At 50.4% G+C, this 22,893-nt stretch overlaps 1 protein-coding gene across 2 annotated transcripts in view; it reads right to left on the reverse strand.

The window, feature by feature from the left end:
* The window catches only part of SEPTIN12 (septin 12), an 80,704-nt gene extending 58,077 nt beyond the window's left edge, over positions 1–22,627 (reverse strand). Inside the window, exon 1 of one of the 2 annotated variants that reach the window (XM_053276944.1) lies at positions 22,517–22,627. Coding sequence is in view for 1 of the 2 variants with exons in the window: in XM_053276943.1 (XP_053132918.1) it covers positions 16,421–16,475 (55 nt within the window). In the remaining variant the exon portion in view is untranslated. Of the gene's footprint in view, positions 1–16,420; positions 16,740–22,516 lie in introns of those variants that run through there. The other variant, XM_053276943.1, reaches the window with a different exon arrangement.
* Between the last annotated feature and the right edge of the window lie 266 nt (positions 22,628–22,893).

Consider the following 22,893-nt stretch of genomic DNA (forward strand, 5'->3'; position numbering starts at 1 on the left):
TCTCTGTGTAAACTGCCCTGAGCTATTTTTGGAAGGGCGGTATAGAAATCAAATTATTATTATTAATAATAATTTATTTAGTTACTGCACTGATATCCCACTCTTCTTCCAAGGAGCCCAGAGCGGTGTGCATGGTTATGTTTATCCCCACAACAACCCTGCGAGTTAAGTTAGGAGGAGAGATTCATGGCGTAACGGGGATTCGAACTCAGGTCTCCCCCATCCCAGTCCAACACTCTGACCGCGACTCTACACTGAAGTGCCCCAACAGGCAAGATATCGCCAGCCTCCTGCAGAGCGCTCAAAGCTGTTCCAGCCATCATTCAGCAATGCGCCAACCGTTTCTGAAACATGACCCTCGCTCGTTTGAAGTTCTGGCTGTGGGGAGGGGACGGGAATGCGACTGCCTGTTTCATTTGGGGCTGCAGAGATGTGACCGCACCGTTTGGACATTGGTTTAGAGAAAGTGCAGCTACGTTTTGAGTCTCCCAGGAAAGAGACATTCTAGATCCCGAATCCAATTTCTTAGCTTTAAGACAGTTACAGTGGAATGTCAATACCTTCGTCATGTTCACACAACTAGTATACGTAAGGGCAGTTCAGATGATTGTCATGAGGGCAGGCGAAGCAGCCTACTTTAATCTGGGAGCTGGGCACGCTCTCAATTTTCAATTAGATAGAAACAAGGTTGGAAGAAGGGAGCTTGGTCATCAAGTAGGTACCCACCAAGTGGGTAGGCCTATTTCCCATCCCCACCTACCTACAGAAGAACAGCCCTGCTGGATCAGGCCCAAGACCTATCTAGTCCAGCATCCTGTTCCCCACAGTGGCCCACCAAATGCCTCTGAGAAGCCCACAGGCAAGAAGTGAGGGGATGACCTGCTGTTGCTCCCCTGCAACTGGTATTTGGAGGCATCTTGCCTCTGAGGCTGGAGAAGTGGCCTACAGCCATTGGTTACAATTGTCTAACCAATGACAATTATCCTCCATGAATTTGTCTAAGCCCTTTTTAAAGCCACCCAGGCTGGTGGCCATCACCTCATCCCGTGGCAGGGAGTTCCATAGGTTAATTATGCATCGTACGACAAAGTACTTCCTTTTGTGGGTCCTAAATTTCCTGGCCTTCAGTTTCATGGGATGACCCCTGCTTTTAGTGTTGTGAGAGAGGGAGGAAAAATTTCTCTATATCCACTCTCTCTACTCTTTGCATAATTTTATAGATCTCGATCATGTCTCCCCGTAGTCAGGGTTGACAGACGATCAGGCTCCCAGCTTCCCACTATGCTTTTATGTAACCCACAATCAGGAAATTAGGGCCAAATTAGGGCAGAAGGCTTCACCTACCCTAATGACCATGTGTACTACCCTAAAGTTGTAGACCATAAAGTTGTTTTATGTAAACCAGAGTTTCTTAACCTTGGGCCCCCAGATGTTCTTGGACCACAACTCCCAGAATCCCCAGCCACAAAGGCCATGTCTGGGATTCTGGGAGTTGTAGTCCAACAACATCTGGGGGCCCAAGGTTAAGAAACCCTGATGTAGACCATAAAGTTGTATGGTCTTCCAAACCATAGAGGCAGCAATGTAGAACGGTGCACTTTTAATCTGCCTGGCATATCTCAATTCCTTTGACCATTTTAGTGCTGTCAAAGCAACAATTTATCTTAAGAAGATGATGCTTTATTTCCTGCCTGTCTTGAGGGATACAATAGAATTGCTTGCATAGATGAATATGACAAATATGACAGATACATATATATCGCTGTTCAACACAAGTTCACAAAGCGGTTTACATAGGGAAATAAAATTAAAGATGGCTCCCTGTCCCCAAAGGGCTCACAATCTAAAAAAGGAACACAAGATAGTCACCAGCAACAGCCACTGGAGGGATGCTGTGCTGGGGATGGAGAAGGCCAGGCACTCTCCCCCTGCTCAATAAAGAGAATCACCATTTTAAAAAGCCTCTTTGCTCAGTTAGCAAGGCAGCATTAGCACAGATGCTAAAAATCAAAACCAGAAAATCAAATCCCAAAGACCTAGCTGTGGGGATCTGCAGAAGCTTTGGGGGATTACTTTGGGCCTCGTGAAAAAGAAGCCACTGAGTTTTTAATACGGCAGCTCTCGGTGGAGCCTGAAGGCAGAGCCCCCTCCCAACAATAAACAGCGAGGAGGAGGAGGAGGAGGAGGAGGGAGGAGGAGGAGGAGGAGTTCCCTTCCCTGTCTCAGCACAGCTGGCGTCTCTTCTCACACACATCTGGCCAGGAGACATTTTGATGCTTAAGAAGCCGCCTTCCACCACATGGAGCCAATTTGTGGAGAACTCCCCTCCCTGCTTCTTCTAAGCAGATTCTGCTCCGGGTCTCCAGCCTGCTGGGCCGACATAGCCACCATTTGGGGCCTGGTTGTTGTCATCTGCTGCCCTCCAGAACATTTTGCCGCCGCGTGGGATTTAGGCACAGGTTAAGTACGCTGCAGCTTAGGGTCTCCCATTACGAGGGGCCACTGCATGTTTTTTAAAAAGAGGACTAAATTTCAAGTATTACATAATTGGTGGAAAACCAAAGGAGGAACATAGGAAGCTGCCATATACTGAGTCAGACCGTAGGTCCATCTCACTCAGTATTGTCTACCCAGACTGGCAGCGGCTTCTCCAAGCTTGCAGGCTGGAATCTCTCTCGGCCCTGTCTTGGAGATGCTGCCAGGGAGGGAATTTGGAACCTAGATGCTCTTCCCAGAGCGGCTCCATCCCCTGAGGGGAATCTCTTCCAGGGCTCACACATCAGGTCATATGCAATTCATATGCAACCAGGGCAGACTCTGCTTAGCTAAGGGGACAAGTCATGCTTGCTACCACAAGACCAGCTCTCTTCCCTCCAGGGAAGGAGAAAGGGGGAAAGGTTCTAAAACAGACATTATTATTCTGAGAAGACAAGAATATACTTAGATGGCTAGCTACACCATTATTTATCCCAGGGGTTCCCCACCTATGGTCCTCCAGATGTTGCTGAACTACAGTGCACAGAGCTCCGAAATTATGGCAGGAAGCTTCTCCTTCCCTAATTTCAATTGTGGGGACTGCCTTACTATCTTTTTGGATCCGGACAACAAACATTGGCCTAAACCAGGGCTGCTCAACTTCGACCCTCCTGCAGATGTTGGCCTACAGCTCCCACAATCCCTGGCTGTTGGCCACTGTGGCTGAGGATGATGGGAGTTGTAGTCCAAAAACAGCTTGTGGGGGGGCTAAGTTGAACAGGCCTAGTAAACAAATGGATGGGCCAAGATTCCTCCAAGCCAATGTGCAGCACTGAGAACCCATTACAGGAAACGTTTCATTGCCGTTATCGCTGCTCAAGGCGGTGTTCCCAGTCCCTGAACAAAGGGTTCACATAGTTTTCCACGCAAGGATCTTTGTTGTTGACTCTGTCTGTTGAGTGAATATTCAAAATATCTCCTTTTTTGCCCAAGTTACTTATTCATTGGGGTTGCCTTTCTCTCTTACCAGGGTTCAGCTTAGGACCTAACCATGTCTCGGATAAGAATTGTGTTGACATACAGACCATCCTAGGGGGTTCACCAGCGTTTTCTCTACACTGTATAAGCAGCACTCATAAGAACAGCCCTGTTGCTGGATCAGACCCAAGGAGGCCCATCTAGTCCAGCGTGCTGATTCACACAGTGGCCCACCAGACGCCTCTGGGGAGCCCACAGGCAAGAGGTATGCGCATGCCCTCTCTCCTGCGGTTGCTCCCCTGCAACTGGTATTGAGAAGCATCTTGCTTCTGAGGCTGGAGGTGGCCTATAACCCTCCTTCGTAACCCATCTGCTGCCCCATCATTCACAGTATGCTCCAGCATCTGGAGCGCGCCATGTACCTGCCCCAGAGAATCTTCCCCCACCCCACACCCAGTTTCTACAACCAGCTGGGTTAAATGCTGGAGGGATTTGTGGGGCTGGTGGGTTTACATGGGTCACAGAGGGCATCAGAGGTTTCCTTCCCGATTCGTCCTTGCCTGCCTGTAGCTCTTGAAGGTGAAAGTGGATCTTCCAAGTTGCTAGAAAACGAGATGAGATTACACCCGGAAGGGGGAACTCAAGAGGTACTTCCTACCCAAACCACGCAGGGAGGAGAACCTGTTCCAGCAAGCCCGCCCCAGGCAAATTACTGCTCAGTCGGACTCAAATGAGGGCCACCACCCCAGCTAGAAAGCAGCCCCTAATAAGGATAAAGTGCTTCATCAGAGGATAAGCAGCCTTCTTGGCAAGAGCCTTTCGCTCTCCCAGCATTTCTTGTCCTTTCCTCTGTATTTCTTGTGTCGTTTTCTGCACGTTTACCAAGAAATTAGATATGTGATTTTGCAAAAAAAACCAAAAACAAAAAAACCCAACCAAAAACCAAACCAACCCCCAATGCGGACAATGCAACGTGTAATATTTGTTTTAACGAACTGTGGTCTAGGGAGATGAAATCAGACTCCCGGAGGACGTCTGTGACTGGTGGCCTGGAGGCGATTTGTACTTGGTACTGTGGTAGCTGTTTCTCTGCTTAGATTATATACTGCACAACCCAGGAATGGCGTCATATGGTCAGGGATCACTGGTGTGATACCACCGTGCTGCAGGTGTAGAATGAGTCTCTAATCATCTCAAGAGGCTCTCCGATGTTTTCAGAGGCTGGTCAGAGGTGCTCAAAGATGCTTCCTTACAGGTCGAGGGGACCTCCTGTTTACGCCCTGGCATGCTGTGGGGGGAGGAAGTGGGCAGGCCAAAAGAAGCAGATCTTCACACCACCACCCCCCCCAGCCCAAGGGCATCCTGAGCAAACTGCTAGGTGCCAATGATCCTGATGTTATCTCCAGAGGGCTCCGGTTACTGCTCTTTTGACCTCAAGTGGCCACAGTGCATTGTCCCAAACACAACTAGAAGTGGGAACGGAAGGGAAGGAGGAGGCGAAAGGAATCTCTCCGGCTCAAACAGAAACACAAACCACTCTCCTCTCCGCTGGAGGTTTTCAAAGAGAGGCTGGGCGGCCATCTGTCCCGGACACAGCTGTCCAGATTCTGGCACTGAGTAGGGGTTGGTCTTGAAGACCTCAAGGGTCCCTTCCAATCCTTTACATTCCAGGATTCTAAGATTCTGCACAGCCCAAAGCAAAATGCTACGCACATATAGTTTTCCTTTCAAATGCTCCCCACAGGCTATGTCAGCACCCTTCCTAAGGGCCTGCCCTAACTTTAGACCAAATAGTTTCCAAGCTATGACAGGAAGCTATTGTGTTTTTCTCATTGGCCAATGACCGTAATAAACTTTGATTTGATTTGGGCCAAATATACATTTGTGCATAATGTTGTAAACGGTAATGCACGCCCTGCGGCAGGATGGCACAACTTTGACCCACCAGTTGCTGTTGGACTACAACTCCCATCATCCTCAGTTACAGAGGCCAATGTTCTAGGATGATGGGGACTGTAGTCCAACAACCGCAGGAGGGCTAAAGTTGTGCTGCTCTGCTCAGCTGGAGATAGTATTGGTGTATTCATGTACATGCAGCTATTATATTGCTAATAAATGGGGCATTTTTATTGTTCTTTGGTAATATGCTTTTGGGGGCAGGACCACGCCCTGCTTGCTTTTGGCATAACCAAGACCAGGAGAGCTGGTCTTGTGGTAGCAAGCACAAAGTGTCCCCTTTGCTAAGCAGGACCCACCCTGGTTTACATTTGAATGAGAGACTTCATATGTGTCCACTGTAAGATATTCCCCTGAGGGGATGGGGCCGCTCTGGGAAGAGCATCTAGTTTCCCAGTTCCCTCTCTGGCAGCATCTCCAAGATAGGACAAGATTTTTTTTATTGAACCAACAAACTACCAAAGCATACAGTACGTTGGCTGAGAGAGATTCTTGCCTGCAACCTTGGAGAAGCTGTTACCAGTCTGTGTAGACAATACTGAGCTAGCTAGACCAATGGTCTGACTCAGTATATGGCAGCTTTATCTCATTTTGTGGGACACATGGATTGCTTTTATTTACTATGTTAGCTGTCAGATAAACCCCCAGGAGTAACTTCAAATGTTGCAAGGTGTAGCTGCATACAAGAGACGCCAAGGATTTATTTAAGTTGGTCCCAATCTCTGACTGTTCAAATGGAAGTTATTGTGTTACTATGCTATCTTACTAGTCAATGGCCCTAATAAGCTTGAAATTTCCCTTGCCTTTAAATCTTGCTGGGGGATTTGCTCCTGAATGCAAACTCCCGTAAATCTCAATTCACTCAGGTGAAGAGTCGGCTAGCGCATTCTTTCTGTTATCTAACTGTGTTGTTTGAAAGCCTCAGACCTTCAAGCAGTGACTAATTTCTAAACCGAAAGGCTGGCGGGGGGGGCTCACCTTTCCTGGAAGCCAAGAGCAGCTCCGATGGGTGCTGGGAGGTTGTGGAGGTTGTTGTTATTCGGTGGCAAGGGAAAGCACTCTGCACATGCTCTAGAGCAGGGCTGCTCAACTTCGGCCCTCCTGCAGCTGTTGGCCTACAATTCCCATAATCCCTGGCTATTGGTCACTGTCACTGGGGATTATGGGAGTTGTAGTTCAAAAACAGCTGGGGGGCCTAAGTTGAGCAGGTCTGCTCTAGAGAGTGTGTTGCAAACAGCTTTTGTGATTTATTCAAAACTAGGTTCTTATCCCATCTTTCCCCGGCAGTTCCAGCGTCAGAGAGGTTTTCTTTTCTTTTGCAGTCAAAGTAAGTGTTAGGGTTGCAAGCCGATTGTCCCCTTTGCTAAGCAGGATTCCCCTTGGTGTGTATTTGGATGGGTCACTGCCCATGAGTGTTGTCTGCTGTAAGATATCCGCTTCAGGGGGTGGGGCTGTAGCTCAGGGTTCGAGCATCTGCTTTGCATGCAGACAGTCCCTGGCAGCATCTCCTGGCAGGGCTGGGAAAGACCCTTGCCTGAAACCTAGGAGAGCTGCTGCCAGTCAGTGTAGACCAGAGGTCTACCTGTGGCCCTCTAGATACGAATACAACAAATATTTATATACCGCTTTTCAACAAACGTTCCCAAAGGGGTTTGCATGCCTATAAATAAATAAAGATGGCTCCCTGTTCCCAAAAGGGCTCACAATCTAAAAAAAAAATGATAGACACCAGCAACAGCCACTGGAGGGATGCTGTGACTACAACTCCCAGCATCCCCTGCTGAAATCGCCTTTGCTTGAGGGTTATGGGAGTTGTAGTCCACAGCATCTGGGAATCCCTGTCAGAGGGAATGCTGGTGCTGAACTCCAACTCCCATCACCCACTGCTACAACTGATTGTGGCTGGGGATGATGGGAGTTGTAGTCCAATGTCTTGAGTACCACCACCTGGGAACCCCTGATGTGCAGACAATACTGAGCTAGATGGACGAAGGGTCTGACTCAGCAGACGGCCGCTTTGTGTGCTGCTCACTAGGTACTGACTCTATGGGGCCAGTATCACACCACCCCTATTAAGTAATAACGAGCACCCAGCAAATTCACCTTTCCATCCGTCTCCCGTCCGGCTGCCTTCATGGCCACCTGCTTGCCCCCTCCCTCGGGGTGTAAAGAGGAATTCATTTCTGCCCTTTGCCCCTCGTTGCCCTCAGAGATCTGACCCCCAGCAGCCACGGGGCGCTGACCCCTCCATGAGGCAGAGGAGGGGGTGATACTAAACACTCCATCACTGTCAGCCTGGCATCAAAGGACTTGGCCCAAGGGGCAGAGAGAATCCTTGCAGCTGGACAGCCCCTCTGCCAGACGTTCGTCCGGCGTCCAACTTGAGGCAGCTGTTAACCAAATGAATATTTCAAAAATCCAATAACTGTCTGGCTCTTAACTAAGCAACGCATTAAATTAGAAACCTATCTGCACATGACCTGCCTCAACTAAGGTGTATTTTGACCATCCTGAATGAAATATTGAGTTTCTCTTCAAGCAAATCTCTCTATGGATCAGCAACAGGTCCTATTAATAAATGATGATGATGATGATGATGATGATGATGATGATGATAGTCCCTGCAAACCAAGCAAAGAGGCACCTTTTCAACATGGCGATTCTCTTTATTGAGCAGGGGGAGAGCAGCTGGCCCTATCCACCCCCAGCACAGCATCCCTCCAGTGGCTGTTGCTTGTGTCTTTCTTATATATCTTTTTAGATTGTGAGCTCTTTGGGGACAGGAAGCCATCTTTATTTATTTTTACTTCTCTGTGTAAGAGAAAGTCTTTGGGGACTTTTGTTGAAAAGCTGTATATAAATATTTATTGTTTTCATAGTATTTGTATTATTATTGTTAGCCTTATTTTTGCCCCATCCTTCTCTCTGGGCATTCCTCCTCGACGTTTTGTGAGTATGGCAGCCGGACTGATGTAATTGGACGTGATTCTGTGATTGGAGCTCCCCACATCATAGGGTCACAGAATTTGAGAGTCGGAAGGTTCTCAATGGCTACTAGTCAGAGGGCTATAGGCCACCTCCAGCCTCCAAGGCAAGATGCCTCTGAGTCCCAGTTGCAGGGGAGTCACAGCAGGAGAGAGGGCATGCCCTCAACTCCTGCCTGTAGGCTTCCAGCGGCATCTGGTGGGCCACTGTGTGAAACAGGATGCTGGACTAGATGGGCCTTCTAGGGCCCGATCCAGCAGGGCTGTTCTTATGTTCTTAAGAGGGATGTGGCTTGCCTCAAATAAGATCAACTCACTTCTGCCTCTCCACAAAGTTTAATCTAGGTTTAACACGGGCTACTGACATTAGGGTGATTGTGCGAACGTGCACCAAGGTGGGGATCTCAGATTCATCTTCAGCCATTAATCACCTTAGTGTGGGTTCACACAATCACACTAATGTCGGTAACCCACGTTAAACCTAGATTCGAATCTAGGTTGTGTGAGCCAGGACAATATATATACTATCTGAGATAGGGCTGGCCCAAAGTCCTGCAGTGCCTGAGGTGAGGCACCAGCTGCAGCCCTGTCCCACAACCCTGGCAGGGGGCCATCCCCCTTTCAGAACTGACCCTTGCAAGCTCCGGTAGTGGCACGGTAGGCAAGGAGGAAGGATGGTTGCCAGCAGCCTTCTCTTCTGACCTTGTGCTTCTCGCCCTTTTTTCGAGGCGTGTGATGAGAGATGTTCCTTGCAGAGCTTGCAGAGTTCAGATTTGGTTCCCTTAAGGGGCTCCAATGGCTGCAGTGGGAGACATCATTCGAGCCGGCTGGAATCTCAAGTAATCTGCCCTCTGAGGGGATGGCCTCCCCTCGCCTCATGAAAGGGCCGCCCCAATCCTAGATGTTTTCTGCTGCTGAGACGGCAAACTCTCATATCAGCAGGAAAACAACTTTTAAGCTAAAAGGGAGTGAAACTGTTCTCCTCCCCCTGCGTGAGACCCGGGAGGGTGTGTGGAAAGGAAGTAGGGTCACTCCCACTTCCTCTGCCACCACTCCAGTGGATTCACCCTGAACTCCTTGGAGGAAGTGCAGGAGACACATCGCAATCAACAAAACTTCATTTCTTGACATCTTGCAAAATCGTGGAACAGTGCGCGTTATATTCTAATGGTTTGGATGTTAGAAAATCATGTTCAGTCTGACCCATTCCCATTTTTTATAACTAAAAACAAAGTATACACACAGAAGGCCCATTCACACATTCTGTTCAACACCCGAACAATGAGTGTGCAATGTACACAGGTGCAGATCTGGACACAGGTACAGTCATTCACATGTTAAGCTGAACGCAGGTATAGAAGTACACTTCCTAGCTGTACCATGCATTTGAAGAGGGCCTGTATCCACATTCACTTTTAAAATGAACACAGGTAAAGCCACCTAATGGCACAGCAGGGAAATGGCCTGACTAGCAAGCCAGAGGTTGCCAGTTCGAATCTCCGCTGGTATGTTTCCCAGACTATGGGAAACACCTATACCGGGCAGCAGTGATACAGGAAGATGCTGAAAGGCATCATCTCACACTGTGCAGGACATGGCAATGGTAAACCCCTACCACAGGGCTCTGTGGTCGCCAGGAGTCAACACCGACTCGATGGCACACTTTACATTGCTTTACAGTCATTCACACAGACACATTTACAGACACCTGTACACTCATACAACATAATGTCTGAATTGGGCTAGAAAGAGTGCAATATCTCATTTATGGCGATTTTCTAGAGAGCTCAAAGCAGTTTCTCCTAAGAGTGGAGGAGGATTCATACATGCCAACTGGCCACATTGTTCTCTGCAGAGTCCTGACCACACCCAGGGAGAGAATTGCATGGAGAACAGCTAATAAATGACCCATGGCTCTAGGGACTCGCCTTGCAATCCAGGTCTGCATTTGCAGGGGCTGCCATAATGACAGAAATTGGGTCAGGACAGGCCCTGATGATTTCGCTAAAACTATTTGCCCCCAACCCAGAACTGGAGTCTGATCTTTGACAGATCCTGGCCAGTCTTATGAATGCAATCCAGTCACAGGAATGTGCTTCCCTAGCCGTGAAGATGACTGCTAGTCAGAAGGTTAATGGTGGTAATTATAGGTGTGTGCGCATTCCTGCTCGGCAATAATCACACTCCCCCACTCACTTGCTCATCCTTGGCCCAAGGAAATCTGGCTGAGGGTGCTCCCCCTACCTATCAGACTTTTACACACCTCCTTTCTATGGCCCCTGGGATCCACAGAGGCTGGGAAAGAGGTAGGAAAGAAGGCCGTTCCAATGCCACAACCAGATTGCCATGGAAGTTGCATGGCATTCCATGGCATTCCATTACAAGCATGGACATTTAGGACAAGTTCTGGAATGTGGTCCAGCTAAAGTTCTTCAGGGGCACAGAAGAAGTGCCGAAGCTGGTGGTGGAATCTGTTAGAGTTACCCAGTGGGCTGACTGCTGGGCGGTGGTGTTGGGGGCAATCATAAAAAGCTTAGGAAAAAGCTGACTAAGGGTAGACAAGATAGAGGTCTATAAAATCAGGCATGGTGCAGAGGGAGTGGAGATGGAGAAACTGGACGGAAAGGGCTTAGATGAATTCATGGAGGACAGGTCTATCAATGGCTACTAGTCTGAGGGCTACAGGCTACTTCCAACCTCAGAGCCAAGATGCCTCTGAATCCCAGTTGCAGGGGAGCAACCGCAAGAGAGAGGTCATGCCTTCATCTCTTGCCTGTGGGCTTCTCAGAGGCATCTGGTGGGCCACTGTGGGAAACAGGATGCTCGACTAGATGGGCCTTGGGCCTGACCTTATGTTCTCATGATCCCTGTTACCTAGCTGGCTGGCACACGTGACCCAGGCCATCGGCACCCCTCACTGCTTGGTGCCCTATGCAGCTGCCTAGTTCTACAACAACTACAACTAATATTTACATACCGCTTTTCAACAAAAGTTTCCAAAGCGGTTGAGAGAGAGAGAGAGAGAGAGAAGGAAGATGGATCCCTGTCCTCAAAGGGTTCACAATCTAAAAAGAACATAAGCTAGACACCAGCAACAGCCATTGGAGGGATGCTGTGCTGGGGATGGAGAGGGCCAGTTGCTCCCTGCCCTGCTCAATAAAGAGAACCCCCACTTTAAAAAGGTGAGTGCCTCTTTGCCCTGTTAGTAGGATTCACCTAGCAAGTAGACAACCGGCCCTGAACCAGATGTAGGGGCTTGGACCAGAAGATGCTTCTCAACTCTTGATTGATTGATTGATTGATTGGGTGCCATCAAGTTGGTGTCAACTCTTAGCGACCACATAGATCAGATGATCTGTCTTCAACTTGGCCTTGAAGGTCTCTCAGTGGGGCCTTCATTGTCGTGACCGAGTCCAAATCTTAACATGCTCCAATTCCTCCTGCCCTTGCTATTCAGAGCTCTGTGGAGAGGTCAGAAATCCCCTCACAACCCTTTCCACTCTCAATGCTCGGGGTGGCTTTAGCCCCAGCCCCCCACCCACCCAGTCATAACCTCGGGGGTCACCTCTTCAAGAGACCTTACTGCACACCTCGCTGGGGACTGCATGTCCCTTTGCAAACTCAGAGCCATGGAGGCTCTGCCTGGAAGCACCCCCACTCTCTGCCCCTTCTCTCTCTCCCTCTGCGCTGCAGCCCTGCTCCAAAACTTTCCTTAATTACAATCTGTGAAACGTCGATGCGGAGACATGGCGGCAGAAACAGCTGGTAACTGGACGCCCCCCTGCCCCACCCGGTTTCCCCCTCTCCCTCCCCCACCCCCTCTCCCTTCCCTGTCTTAACAGAAACAAGTTGGGTATTGTGGCCTCCTCACCACACCCCAGTCCTTGCTGTCTCCTCCTAGGCTCCCCCCGCCCACCTGCAGAATCTTCAGGATAAAATTGCAACTTAATGCTATGGTGAGGTTGGCTTAATTACCTGCATTTCAGCCCAGTGTGTGCAAACAGCTGTTTTCTAAAGCTCTCCCTGCCCCCTGCCAAACTGGCCTGCTGCAAAGAGCTCCCAGACCATGGTTGGTTGGAATCTTCCGCTCACCCCAGTGTGGGTCGGAGTGGTGATCTCCATTCTGTTTCAAGCAGGGGCCACTTGGGCAAAAGAGAAAGAAGACGACGACCATGTGAGAGCCGTTTCTCACTCGGCTGACCCACGCAGAGTACTGTGCTTTTCTCAGTGCTGGGAGGGCCCAGCACTGAGAGATGGAGTCCACTAGGAAGAAAGCATCTGGAAGGGGACTATAGAGACAGGGCCTTTTCGGTGGTGGCCCCTCGGCTTTGCCACACCCTTCCAGAAGAACCTTGCCATGCTCCCTCCCTCAGTGTTTTTAAGGAACAACTGAAGGCGCATTTTTTAAAAAGAGGCTTTTAAAACATATCATCGGCTGCTTACATCTGGTAGGCTTCTTGGTCTTTGGCTTCTATTGATAACTTTTAATTTTGCAATTTTTAAAAAAATCCATTTTAGTTGTGGTTTTAGCCTGGTCTTTTAGTTTGGGTGTTTTTAAAAATTCTATTAATTTGATGATTCTGTATTGTATCTGTTTTATCAATGTGGTATGCCACCCTGAACAATACAGGAGGAAGAGCAAGGTAAACACTTCTTAAATAAATAAGCAAATAAGCCAGCAAGCACTGGGACGGGCAACATTTCCCAGCACTCTGTGCACACCTTCCGAGACGGCTCAGGGGCTCAAGAAAGCTCTGTTTCCCTTAAAGGAAAACCCCGCCCCCCGGCAGTACAGCACTGCATGATAGGAACAGAGGTCTTCGCATAGTGCCAGGGGGATTGTGCAATTTATTCAGCTTTGGCCAAAGCAAATAATCAAGAAACAATAAGTCAGGGAAGTCAAGAGTTAGGGTTGGTGGGCAGCCACCACTGGTTACTGGGCATTCCAATGAAGAACACTGCCCCAAAGCCCAATGCTTTCAAGCTTCCTAACTTCAGGGAACCCCTGAGAAACATAGGAAGCTGCCATATACTGAGTCAGACCATTGGTCCATCTAGCTCATATGATCTACCCAGACTGGCAGTGGCTTCCCCAAGGTTGCAGGCAGGAGTCTCTCTCGGCCCTGCCTTGGAGATGCTGTCAGGGAGGGAACTTGGAACCTTCTGCTCTTCCCAGAGTGGCCCTATCCCCTAAGTGGAATATCTTACAGTGCTCACACATGTAGTCTCTCATTCAAATGCAAACCAGGGTGGACCCTGCTTAGCAAAGGGAACAATTCATGCTTGCTACCAGCAGACCAGCTCTCTTCCCATCAAGACCAGCTCTCCTCCTATGCACATTGCTCCCTTCCACATTGGTCTGCTCGCCAGAGAACACCCGAGCATCTAGGGATACTGGAAGTTACCTTTTCCCCGAGTCGGACCAGTGGTCCATCTAGCTCAGTACTGCCTACATCTGGAGTTCCCCAACTTGGATCCCTGCCCAGTGTTGCTGGACTACAATACCTATCATCCCCCAGAAGGGAGTTGTAGTCCAATGACATCTGGGGACCCAAGGTTGGGAAGCGCTTGGGAAGACACTGGCTGGCAGCATCTCTCCAGTGTTTCAGACAAGAGTCTTTCCCAGCCCTTCCTGGAGATGGATGCTGGGACAATCTGTGCGCAAAGCAGATGGTCCGGTGCTGAGCTAAAGCTCCATCCTCTGCTAGGGATGTGCACGAACCAAGGTGCTCAGTGGTGTTGCTGATCACACAAATGGCACCTGTGCATGGGTGGATGCCATGTGCGTGTCGGTGCCATGCACGGGTTCTTGGGGGCTGTGCTTTCTCAGCAGGAAGCTGCATGCGTCGGCAGAGAGCTGGTAAGGACCTGCTCTCCTCTTTTAAAAAAAAAAAAAAAAAATCCCGCTCGCTGTTTCCCTCCCCGTGGCACTGAACCAGTGCGGACCTCGTCCAAATCGGTTCGGTGCCGACCCAGTACATGAACCTCGGTTCGTGCACCTTGGTTCAGTGCACTACCCTCCGGATCTTTTTCTTCTCCTGGGAATTCAGAATGGCATGCAGGTTCTTTCCTCTCACAACAACCCTGTGGGGTAAAATGAGGCCGAGAGACAGCAACTGGCCCCACAGCACCCAGTGAGCATCCGAGCTGTGGGGTGATTGGAATTTGAACCCAGCTCTCTCCAGTAATATTCTGACCCTCTTGCCCATATACCACATCATCTTATAAAAACCCGCCGCTTTGGGGTTGCGAGTCAGCCAACATGGGGAACCTTCTACGCAGACCCTTGGTCCATCTAGCTCAATATTGCCTACACTGGCTGGCAGCAGCTCTTCAAGGTTTCAGGCAGGAGTCTCTCCCAGCCCTATCTGGAGATGCTGCCAGGGATTGAATTTGGCACAGGCACTCCCGATGCATCATTATCTGCAGGGTGAAAATTCCGTCCAGAGGCTGGGAAGTGATCCTGTGTGAACCACACTCATAGCTGGCCAATCGATCTTTTGACCCAGGGCTGCTCAACTTTGGCCCTCCTGCAGATGTTGGCCTACAATTCCCATAATCCCTGGCTATTGGCTACTGCAGCTGGGGATTATGGGAACTGTAGTCCAAAAACAGCTGGGAGGGGCGCCTAAGTTGAGCAGGCCTACCCTTAGACCCAGTGTCTCATCACAAGTATTGGCTGCCTGCCTGCAACAGCCAACTTTGACTATATCCTCCAGGGCATTTCACACCTCAGCCGCCACCTCAAATTCCATCTTTTAAAAGTACACACTCAGAAGACCCTTCGCATATCCAAACTCCTTATACAAACACATCAACCGACACAGAGGCACGGCAGATTTAACACACCCACCCTAAACGGTGACGAGGAATACCAACTAGGAAATTCAGTTCCCGGGAACTCTAAACTCCAGAACCTAGTCTCAGTGTTCACCATAGGGAAGTGGTGGTGATGGTGGAGACAATGCCAAAACCAATGTGGCAGGGGATGATGGGAGTTGTAGTCCAGCTACATATGTGGGTGCAAAGCTCGGAACCCCCTGGCGTAGGCGGCCAGTGTGGTCAACCAGCAGATCTCCAGGGTTGCAGACAGGGGTCTTTCCCAGCAGTTGGGGCCACATCCACCCAGGATCTTCTCAGTGCTCAGGTTATGGGGTGGGAGTGGGGTGGGGTGGACTGGGAAACTCTGCTCCCACTCCTTTTTTTCCTGAAGGTGGTGGTGGGGGCATGATTTGGCTCAAACTGGGGGGGAAATCAAGGGACCGGGCTTGTGGGTTTTATTAAGGGCCCCTTATCTCCCCCCCTTCTCCCTGTAATCTGAGCACCAAACCTTCTCTACGCAAAGCATGCGTTTGACCCCTGAAGAAGAGCCCCTCCCTCGTTCATCCTAGCTGCTGACTGGCTGCTGAGATTTGTACACACACACACACACACACACACACACACACACACTTCCAAGCATATCTTTGTAGCCACCATGGCTATAAACTTGGTTCTGCACCCAGTGAATGCCTGTGTGTGCACACAGCCCTGGCTGTGCTACTTTGCGGCCACATATGTTCCCCCCCCCACCCGCCCACACACCCAATATCTAGCTTCTTCATTTTATTTATTTAACATATTTTTATACCGCCTGAAACCTACGTCTATGTTTAAAAATCAACCCCCGCCCCCAATGCCTAGCAGACGTCGCTGGCGCTACACCCCTGGGGGAAGCCACCAGAGTCACCGCGGAGCGACACAGACTCCAGGCCTGGTGATCTCTTGACATCACCAGACCCCGATACGCCGAACCGGATCCGAATCGCCTCCTGCTCTGGGAAGACGTTGCTGCATCTCCATCCTACTCCTCCGGCTCTCTGAACCTGGGCCAGATCCCGCCTTGGGGCCATCCCAATGGCTTGGCCAGGCACTGCACACACCTGAACCTTGACCTAAGTCATGGGAGGGAGGAGAACTCCGACTCGGAGGTCGAGCCAACCCAAGCCTTCGCCCCGGATGCCGGGGTCCCTCCTTGGAACACCTACCTTCAAAGTCATTGAGGATCCCGTCCAGGTGTTCCTTGACAGACAGCTGGGACATCTCGGGGTTGGGCGGCCGGGTCCTGCTGGGACCAGGGTGGGTGGCTTGTGGAGTGCTGGGCCCTGGCCAGCCAGAGTTGCCTCCTGCTCAGCTTCCGAGTCTCTGCCGCAGGAGAGCGCTTGCTGGGGCTCTGACCACCAGAGAGGGGAAGCAAGGTTGAAGACCTTCCCTTTCGTCAGCAGCGGTGGTGGTGGTGGTGGTGGCACCCAGGCTCACCTCCAGCCCCTGAGCTTCTGGCTCAGAGAGAGAGAGAGTGGAAGAGGAAAGAGATCCGCTTCCCTCTCCCCCACCCCCCCACCAAGCAAGCCCCCAGCCCACACCCCAGCAGAGGCAAGCCTTTCCTGGGATCACATTGGCTGAGCTGACTTGCCTGTCCCTTCCTTGCGAGGAAAGAGGAGACGAGGGGAGGAGAGAAAGAAAGCGGAGACTAGAGGGAGGGGACGGGTGGGGGGGGTGGGGGGGCTTCAGCCTATAGTTAGTCTCTTGGCAGGCAGGGAAGGCAGAAGGGGAGGAGGGTCACGGGGGAGAGGGCCGACTACCAGTTGAGAAAAGCAGCAACAGGCTGCCAGAGGCAGCTGTGATCATGATCCGGGAATGATGAACTCGGGCTGAATTTCCTTTGGTTCCCCATCCCCAGTCACCTCCTCGAATAAGTTGCCAAATCTTTCTAATCAGCCTGCTCCTGTGCCTCCTGTTCCTGTGCCTCCGGCTGGTTCGTCTCCTACTAAGGTTGCCAAATCTTTCTAATCAGCCTGCTCCTGTGCCTCCTGTTCCTGCTCCTGTGCCTCCGGCTGGTTCGTCTCCAACTAAGGTTGCCAAATCTTTCTAATCAGCCTGCTCCTGTGCCTCTGGCTGGTTCGTCTCCAACTAAGGTTGCCAAATCTTTCTAATCAGCCTGCTCCTGTGCCTCCTGCTCCTGCTCCTGTGCCTTTGGCTGGTTGAATGGGGATTCGAATTTGGGTCTTCCTGGTCCTAGTTCAACACTCTAGCCACTACGCTATGCTGCTATTTGAGAAGATATATCTTGCCCAGTTAAGGGTTTGTGCCTGGCGTACACCCATTATCACCCCTTAAGAATACACACCCTAAGGTACGCATTGAATAAATCCCTGTCCTTCCATGAAACTCACTGGGTGACTCTCGGCCAGTCATTTCTCTCTCAGCCTGACCTACCTTGCAGGGCTGTTGTGAGGATAAGCACAATTTTGTACACTGCTCTGAGCTCCTTGTGGGAAGAGCAGGCTCGAAATTCAATCCATCAAGTGGGGAAACAAAGACCATGCATGTGTGGACTAGCCCATACTGGTGTGTGTGTGTGTGTGTGTGTGTGTGTAGTTGTGGTTGCCACCTTTTTAAATTAGCCCTGCTCAACTCCTGAAAAGCAGACCTGGAGGCCTGAGGAATCCACATCAATCTCCAAGTGACTCTTACAAGCAATTCCGGAGATTTTAATGGCTTGGTATTGAGAAAAATACTGGAATGTGGAGAGATGATATAGATATATAGATACAGATACAGATATTACACACGGAGAGAGACATGCAGGAATATCTTCAGTCAGAGTCTGGCAACTGTATAAGACCAACCACTTGATGCAAATGGTCTGTCTCTTTTGCAGTGATCATCTGGGATCGGGGTCTGGTGCTCCTCCTTCCCTGTGTTAATAATCCTCCTTGCCAAAAGGGACCCAGGAATGCCCACTGCAAAGCCCACTCTGCTGTTTACCTCCAGTTGCTCTGATAGGTTCAAAGGCGTCAGGCAGGGGGTCAATTTGAGGAAGGGGGGGGAGCATTTGTTTGGAGAAGGGATTTCTTTTTCCTCTCCTGCCTCTGCAGCTAACCCCAGCCCTGATGGGTGGGTGCCACGACCAGACCAGACGAGGAGGAGGGTTAACTCTCTCGCTGCTGGATGAGGAATCGAGAACTCTGTTCTGCTTCCCAGCTCACCCTCACCACCACTACTAACACACATTTTGCCTTTCAAAGGAAGTGAGAGACATTTGAGGAGCTCAAGGAGGCCATTACATTGAATACTTCCACTTTTTATTTTCCCGTAGCATACAGCAAGCATAAACAACTATGTGTTTTTCATTCACACGTACTCAGACTGTCCTGATTTAGGAACACCGGAAGCTGCCAGACTGAGTCAGACCCTTGGTCCATCTATCCCAGTATTGTCTACACTGACTGGCAGCGGCTCTCCAAGGTTTCAGGCAAGGGTCTTTCCCAGCCCTACCTGAAGATGCTGCCAGGGACTGAACCTGGGGGCCTTCTGCCTGCAAGCAGATGCTCTACCACTGGGCTGTGGCCTGCTCTCCTCAGGGGAATTCTTCACATGTAGTCACCCATTCAAATGAAAACCAAGGAGAATACTGCTTATCAAAAGGGACAGCCCATGCTAGCTACCACAGGGCTGGCTCTTCGCCCCATTTCTATGGAGCCCTAAGGGGTTATGATCCCAGAACTGGATGGGGCCATCGCTCAGTGGCACAGTATCTGCTTCACAGCTTCAATCCCTGGCAGCATCTCCAGGTAGGGCTGGGAAAGACGCCTGCCTGAAACCTTGGAGAAGAAGCTGCTGCCAGTCAGTGTAGACAACGCTGAGTGAGATGGACCACCGGCCTGACTCAGTCAAAGGCAGCTTCCTGCATCTCATCCAAGGGAACAGACAGAGGGCAAGGGTTTGGTGCTGCTTATGTGGCATCTGAACACGACTTCTCTCCTGTCCGTACCAAAGAGTAGTCTGTACTCGCACCAGTGGTATATTTTAACCTAATTACACATTTGGCTCTCAAGGTGACCTGTGCGATGCCCTCTTTTAGCGGTTTCTGCGGAGACACCGATCCGATACTCCCAGAACTCGTAATCTAAACAGGAGGCCATTTGGCCAGGAGATCAAACCTCAGCATTCTTCTAAGTTAAAAAGACCGCGTGGCAGCTGCAAGTGAGCTGAGAGAACCCTTCCTCCTCCCAGGCCTCAGACGTGCGAATTCTGCACCTCTTGATTGACTCCCAAACACCGCACGGCAGCTCCTTGAACCCTAAGCTGAGCAAATCACCCAACTTTCAGTATAACGGACCAGGGTGGGGTGGGAGGTCAAAGTGCTGTTGCGGGAAAACATCTGCAGCTGCTTTATGCCTCTTGGTCCAACCAGTCCATCTCCAAAATCAGGTCTCCAGATATTGCTGGACTACAACTCCCATCATCCCCCCATGGCGGAGAATGATGGAAGTTGTAGTCCCACAGCATCTGGGGGCTTGGCTTTGAGACCTCCTGGCCCACCAGTGTGGGGGTGATGGGAGTTGTAGCCCAACATCTGGGAGTCCATGCCTGAGGCCCCCCTGTCCTATTGGTATGGGGATGATGGGAGTTGTAGTCCAACAAAATCTGGGGACCCAAGGTTGACAAGACTGTCCTACTGGTATGGTCCGCCAAGGTTACTGGCAGCATCTTTGAAAGCTATCAGAGATCTTTCATAACTGGAAATGCCAGGAACCAAAGTTGGGATATTTATACACACACACATGGACATAGGAAGCTGCCATATACTGAGTCAGACCATTGGTCCGTCTAGCTCAACATTGTCTACACAGACTGGCAGCAGCTTCTCCAAGGTTGCCGGCAGGAGTCTCTCTCAGCCCTATCTTGGAGATGTTGCCAGGGAGGGAACTTGGAACCTTCTGCATGCAAGCAGGCAGGTTCTCTTCCCAGAGCAGACCCATCCCCTAAGGGGAAGATCTTACAAGGCTCACACATATAGTCTCCCATCCAAATGCAAACCAGGGTGGACCCTGCTTAGCAAACTGGGCCATTCATGCTTGCTACCACAAGACCACACAAAGCATGTGTGCAACCAGCAAATGATGGCCATTCCCACAAGCAACATAGTCCATGTGGCAGAAAGAGGTTCGAAACCCCACATGTTATAGTCCCCTGTTGCTCGGGTTTCCTTGGTGTATGCGCCCCACATAGAGATGCCATATTCAAGCTTCCCAAATCTGAGAGGCCTAATTTGCATATTATGCAAATTATGTGGCAGCTAGTTTGCATTTTATTTATTTGACAGATTTGTATACTTTCCCCTCCTTCTCTACCCTCCCGTGTGATTGGATCCAGAATAAAATCCGGGCAATCCAGGCCACACATTTGAAATCCATGTAAATCCGGGTGGAACTTAGCAGCTAGGTGGAGGAGTCAAAATCTAGGGACTACCCTAAATTCCAGGGGACGTGGCAACCCTAGCCACACAGGAACCAGAAACATGTGTACTGGCCTGCTTTGCAGGGTTGTTGTCTGGAACTCTGAGAAAATGTATGTGAAGTCTTAGACTACAAATGCAACATTCCTGCCAACCTTATATATAAATTCGTGAAATGAATTCCCCCCTGCCCTGCTCTTTGAAGAGGTGAACCTTTCAGGTTGCTAACTTCCAGGCCAGGTTGCTGAATGCAGAAGAGGGCAGAATGTGGGGTCTGGGGAAGAGGTCAGTCACCCAGGCTTCTCAGCAGTCATAACGACAGAAAAGCACCTTTGCTCATGGAAAACGAAAAGGGTAGCAGACCACAGCAGGAGACTTCCCTGTTTTGTTACGGCAAAAAAAAAGTGCATGCGAAAACGCTTCCTCCCTTCTTATCGCCCCCAGGTTGGTTTTGCAAAACAGCTTCCCAGCGCTGCAAGAGGTCAAAGAGAAAACGGAGCCAATGCAATGGAGGAACACATCAGGGGTGGGGGTGAATTAAGCTCTGTTCACAACTGGAGGCAAAAGACTTGAATTCAATCCCCAAGTCCCACCCTGGACTCATCCCAGCTCCAGCCCAATCAGGTCTTCTGTAGTAGCATTCCAAGAACAGTTATTAAGCCCATCACTGCGGTCATTGGGCTGAGCCCCCTCTGGCCCTCCCCTCCCCGCAAGCACTGCAAATGTGTACAAAACAAGAATTCCCCATAACTTGCATTTTGCCACATACTCTCTTTGGAACACCAGGTGCAGGGTTCCCTAGTCGTGTCAATTTAGGAAGCTGCCTTATACGGAGTCATTTCCTCTGCCCATCTTGCACAGCATTGCATTCCCTGACTGGCAGCGGTTTCTCCAAGATTTCAGGCAGGAGTCTCTCCCAGCCCGACCCGGAGATGCTGCCGCCAGTCAGGGACTGAATCTGGGACCTTCGGCATGCAAAGCAGGTGCTCTTCCTGTGAGCCACGGCCCATCTTTTCATAATTATTTAGGGTGCTGCCTTATACTGAGTCAGATCCTTGGTCCAGCTAGCTCAGTATTGCAGTCCCTGGCTGGCAGCCACCCCAAGGTTCCAGGCAAGAGTCATGCCAGGAAGTGAAGGCATCACTTCTGCATGCAAGCAGAACTTGCATGAACCACTGAGCGACAGCCCCATCCCCTAAGGGGAATATCTTATAGCAGACAGCACTCACATATAATCACCCATCCAAATTCAAACCAGGGCAGGCCCTGCTTAGCAAAGGGGGCAATTCATGCTCGTGGCCCCAAGACCAGCTCTCCTTCCCCTAACCCAGTGGTTTCCAACCTGGGTCCCTTGCTGAACTACAACGCCCACTCTCCCCAGCCACAGTGGCCAATAGCTAGGGATGATGGGAATTGTAGGCCAGCATCTGCAGGAGGGGCAAAGCTGAGCAGCCCTGACCTAAAGAGGATATCTTACAGTGCAAACAGGTAGCTTCCCATCCAAATGCAAATCAAGGCAGACCCTACTTAGCAAAGGGAAGACTCCATACTTGCTGCCACAAGACCATCTGCCCTCCTGAAGGAGAGAACACAAGCTGAACATTCAGAGGGGAAGTACCTCCACTGAACTTCTGAAATAAGGTTGCCACCTTTCTTTCCTGGACCCCTTCTTCCTGCTGTGCCTTTAAGAGCAGCCAGACCCAAAGGGCAGGTAATGTTTGCTGGGATGGGAAAGGGGTGCTTCTGCTTAATTCCTGCACCCCAGAGAGCTGCTAAAGGCACAGAAGCACGGCCAATAAAAGCATCTGGCAAACCTAGTGAAGAATGGAGGTGGGCAACATACCTGTCTTGGGATTCCGTGGGGTTAGTTCCTGCCTGGTTTTCACCTTTACATGAGTGCCGTGTGGGTTTGCTCCCTGTGAAGGCAGGAACTCTGGGTAAAGGGGACGAAAAATACGTGCCCAGAGAGAGCTTGTGAAACGTCAGCAGAAACAGCCCCACAGCTGGGAGCAAAGTACTGCAGCTGACATCTGCAGATTGCCAACAGATGTGCATGCTTAGGGGCAGGATGGGGGGGGGGACAGGGAAATCCAGATGAATGGAAGTGGGATGGGGAAACTCCAGGGTGTCTCCGAAGCAGCTCTTCAGAAGGATGTAGGCCAGGGTTATCTTGTAAAGCAGGGACGGACAAGGTTGGCCTTCCAGCTGTTGGAAAGGGCG

The sequence above is a fragment of the Hemicordylus capensis genome, chromosome 13 (assembly GCF_027244095.1).
Source record: "Hemicordylus capensis ecotype Gifberg chromosome 13, rHemCap1.1.pri, whole genome shotgun sequence".
Lineage (NCBI taxonomy): Eukaryota > Metazoa > Chordata > Lepidosauria > Squamata > Cordylidae > Hemicordylus > Hemicordylus capensis.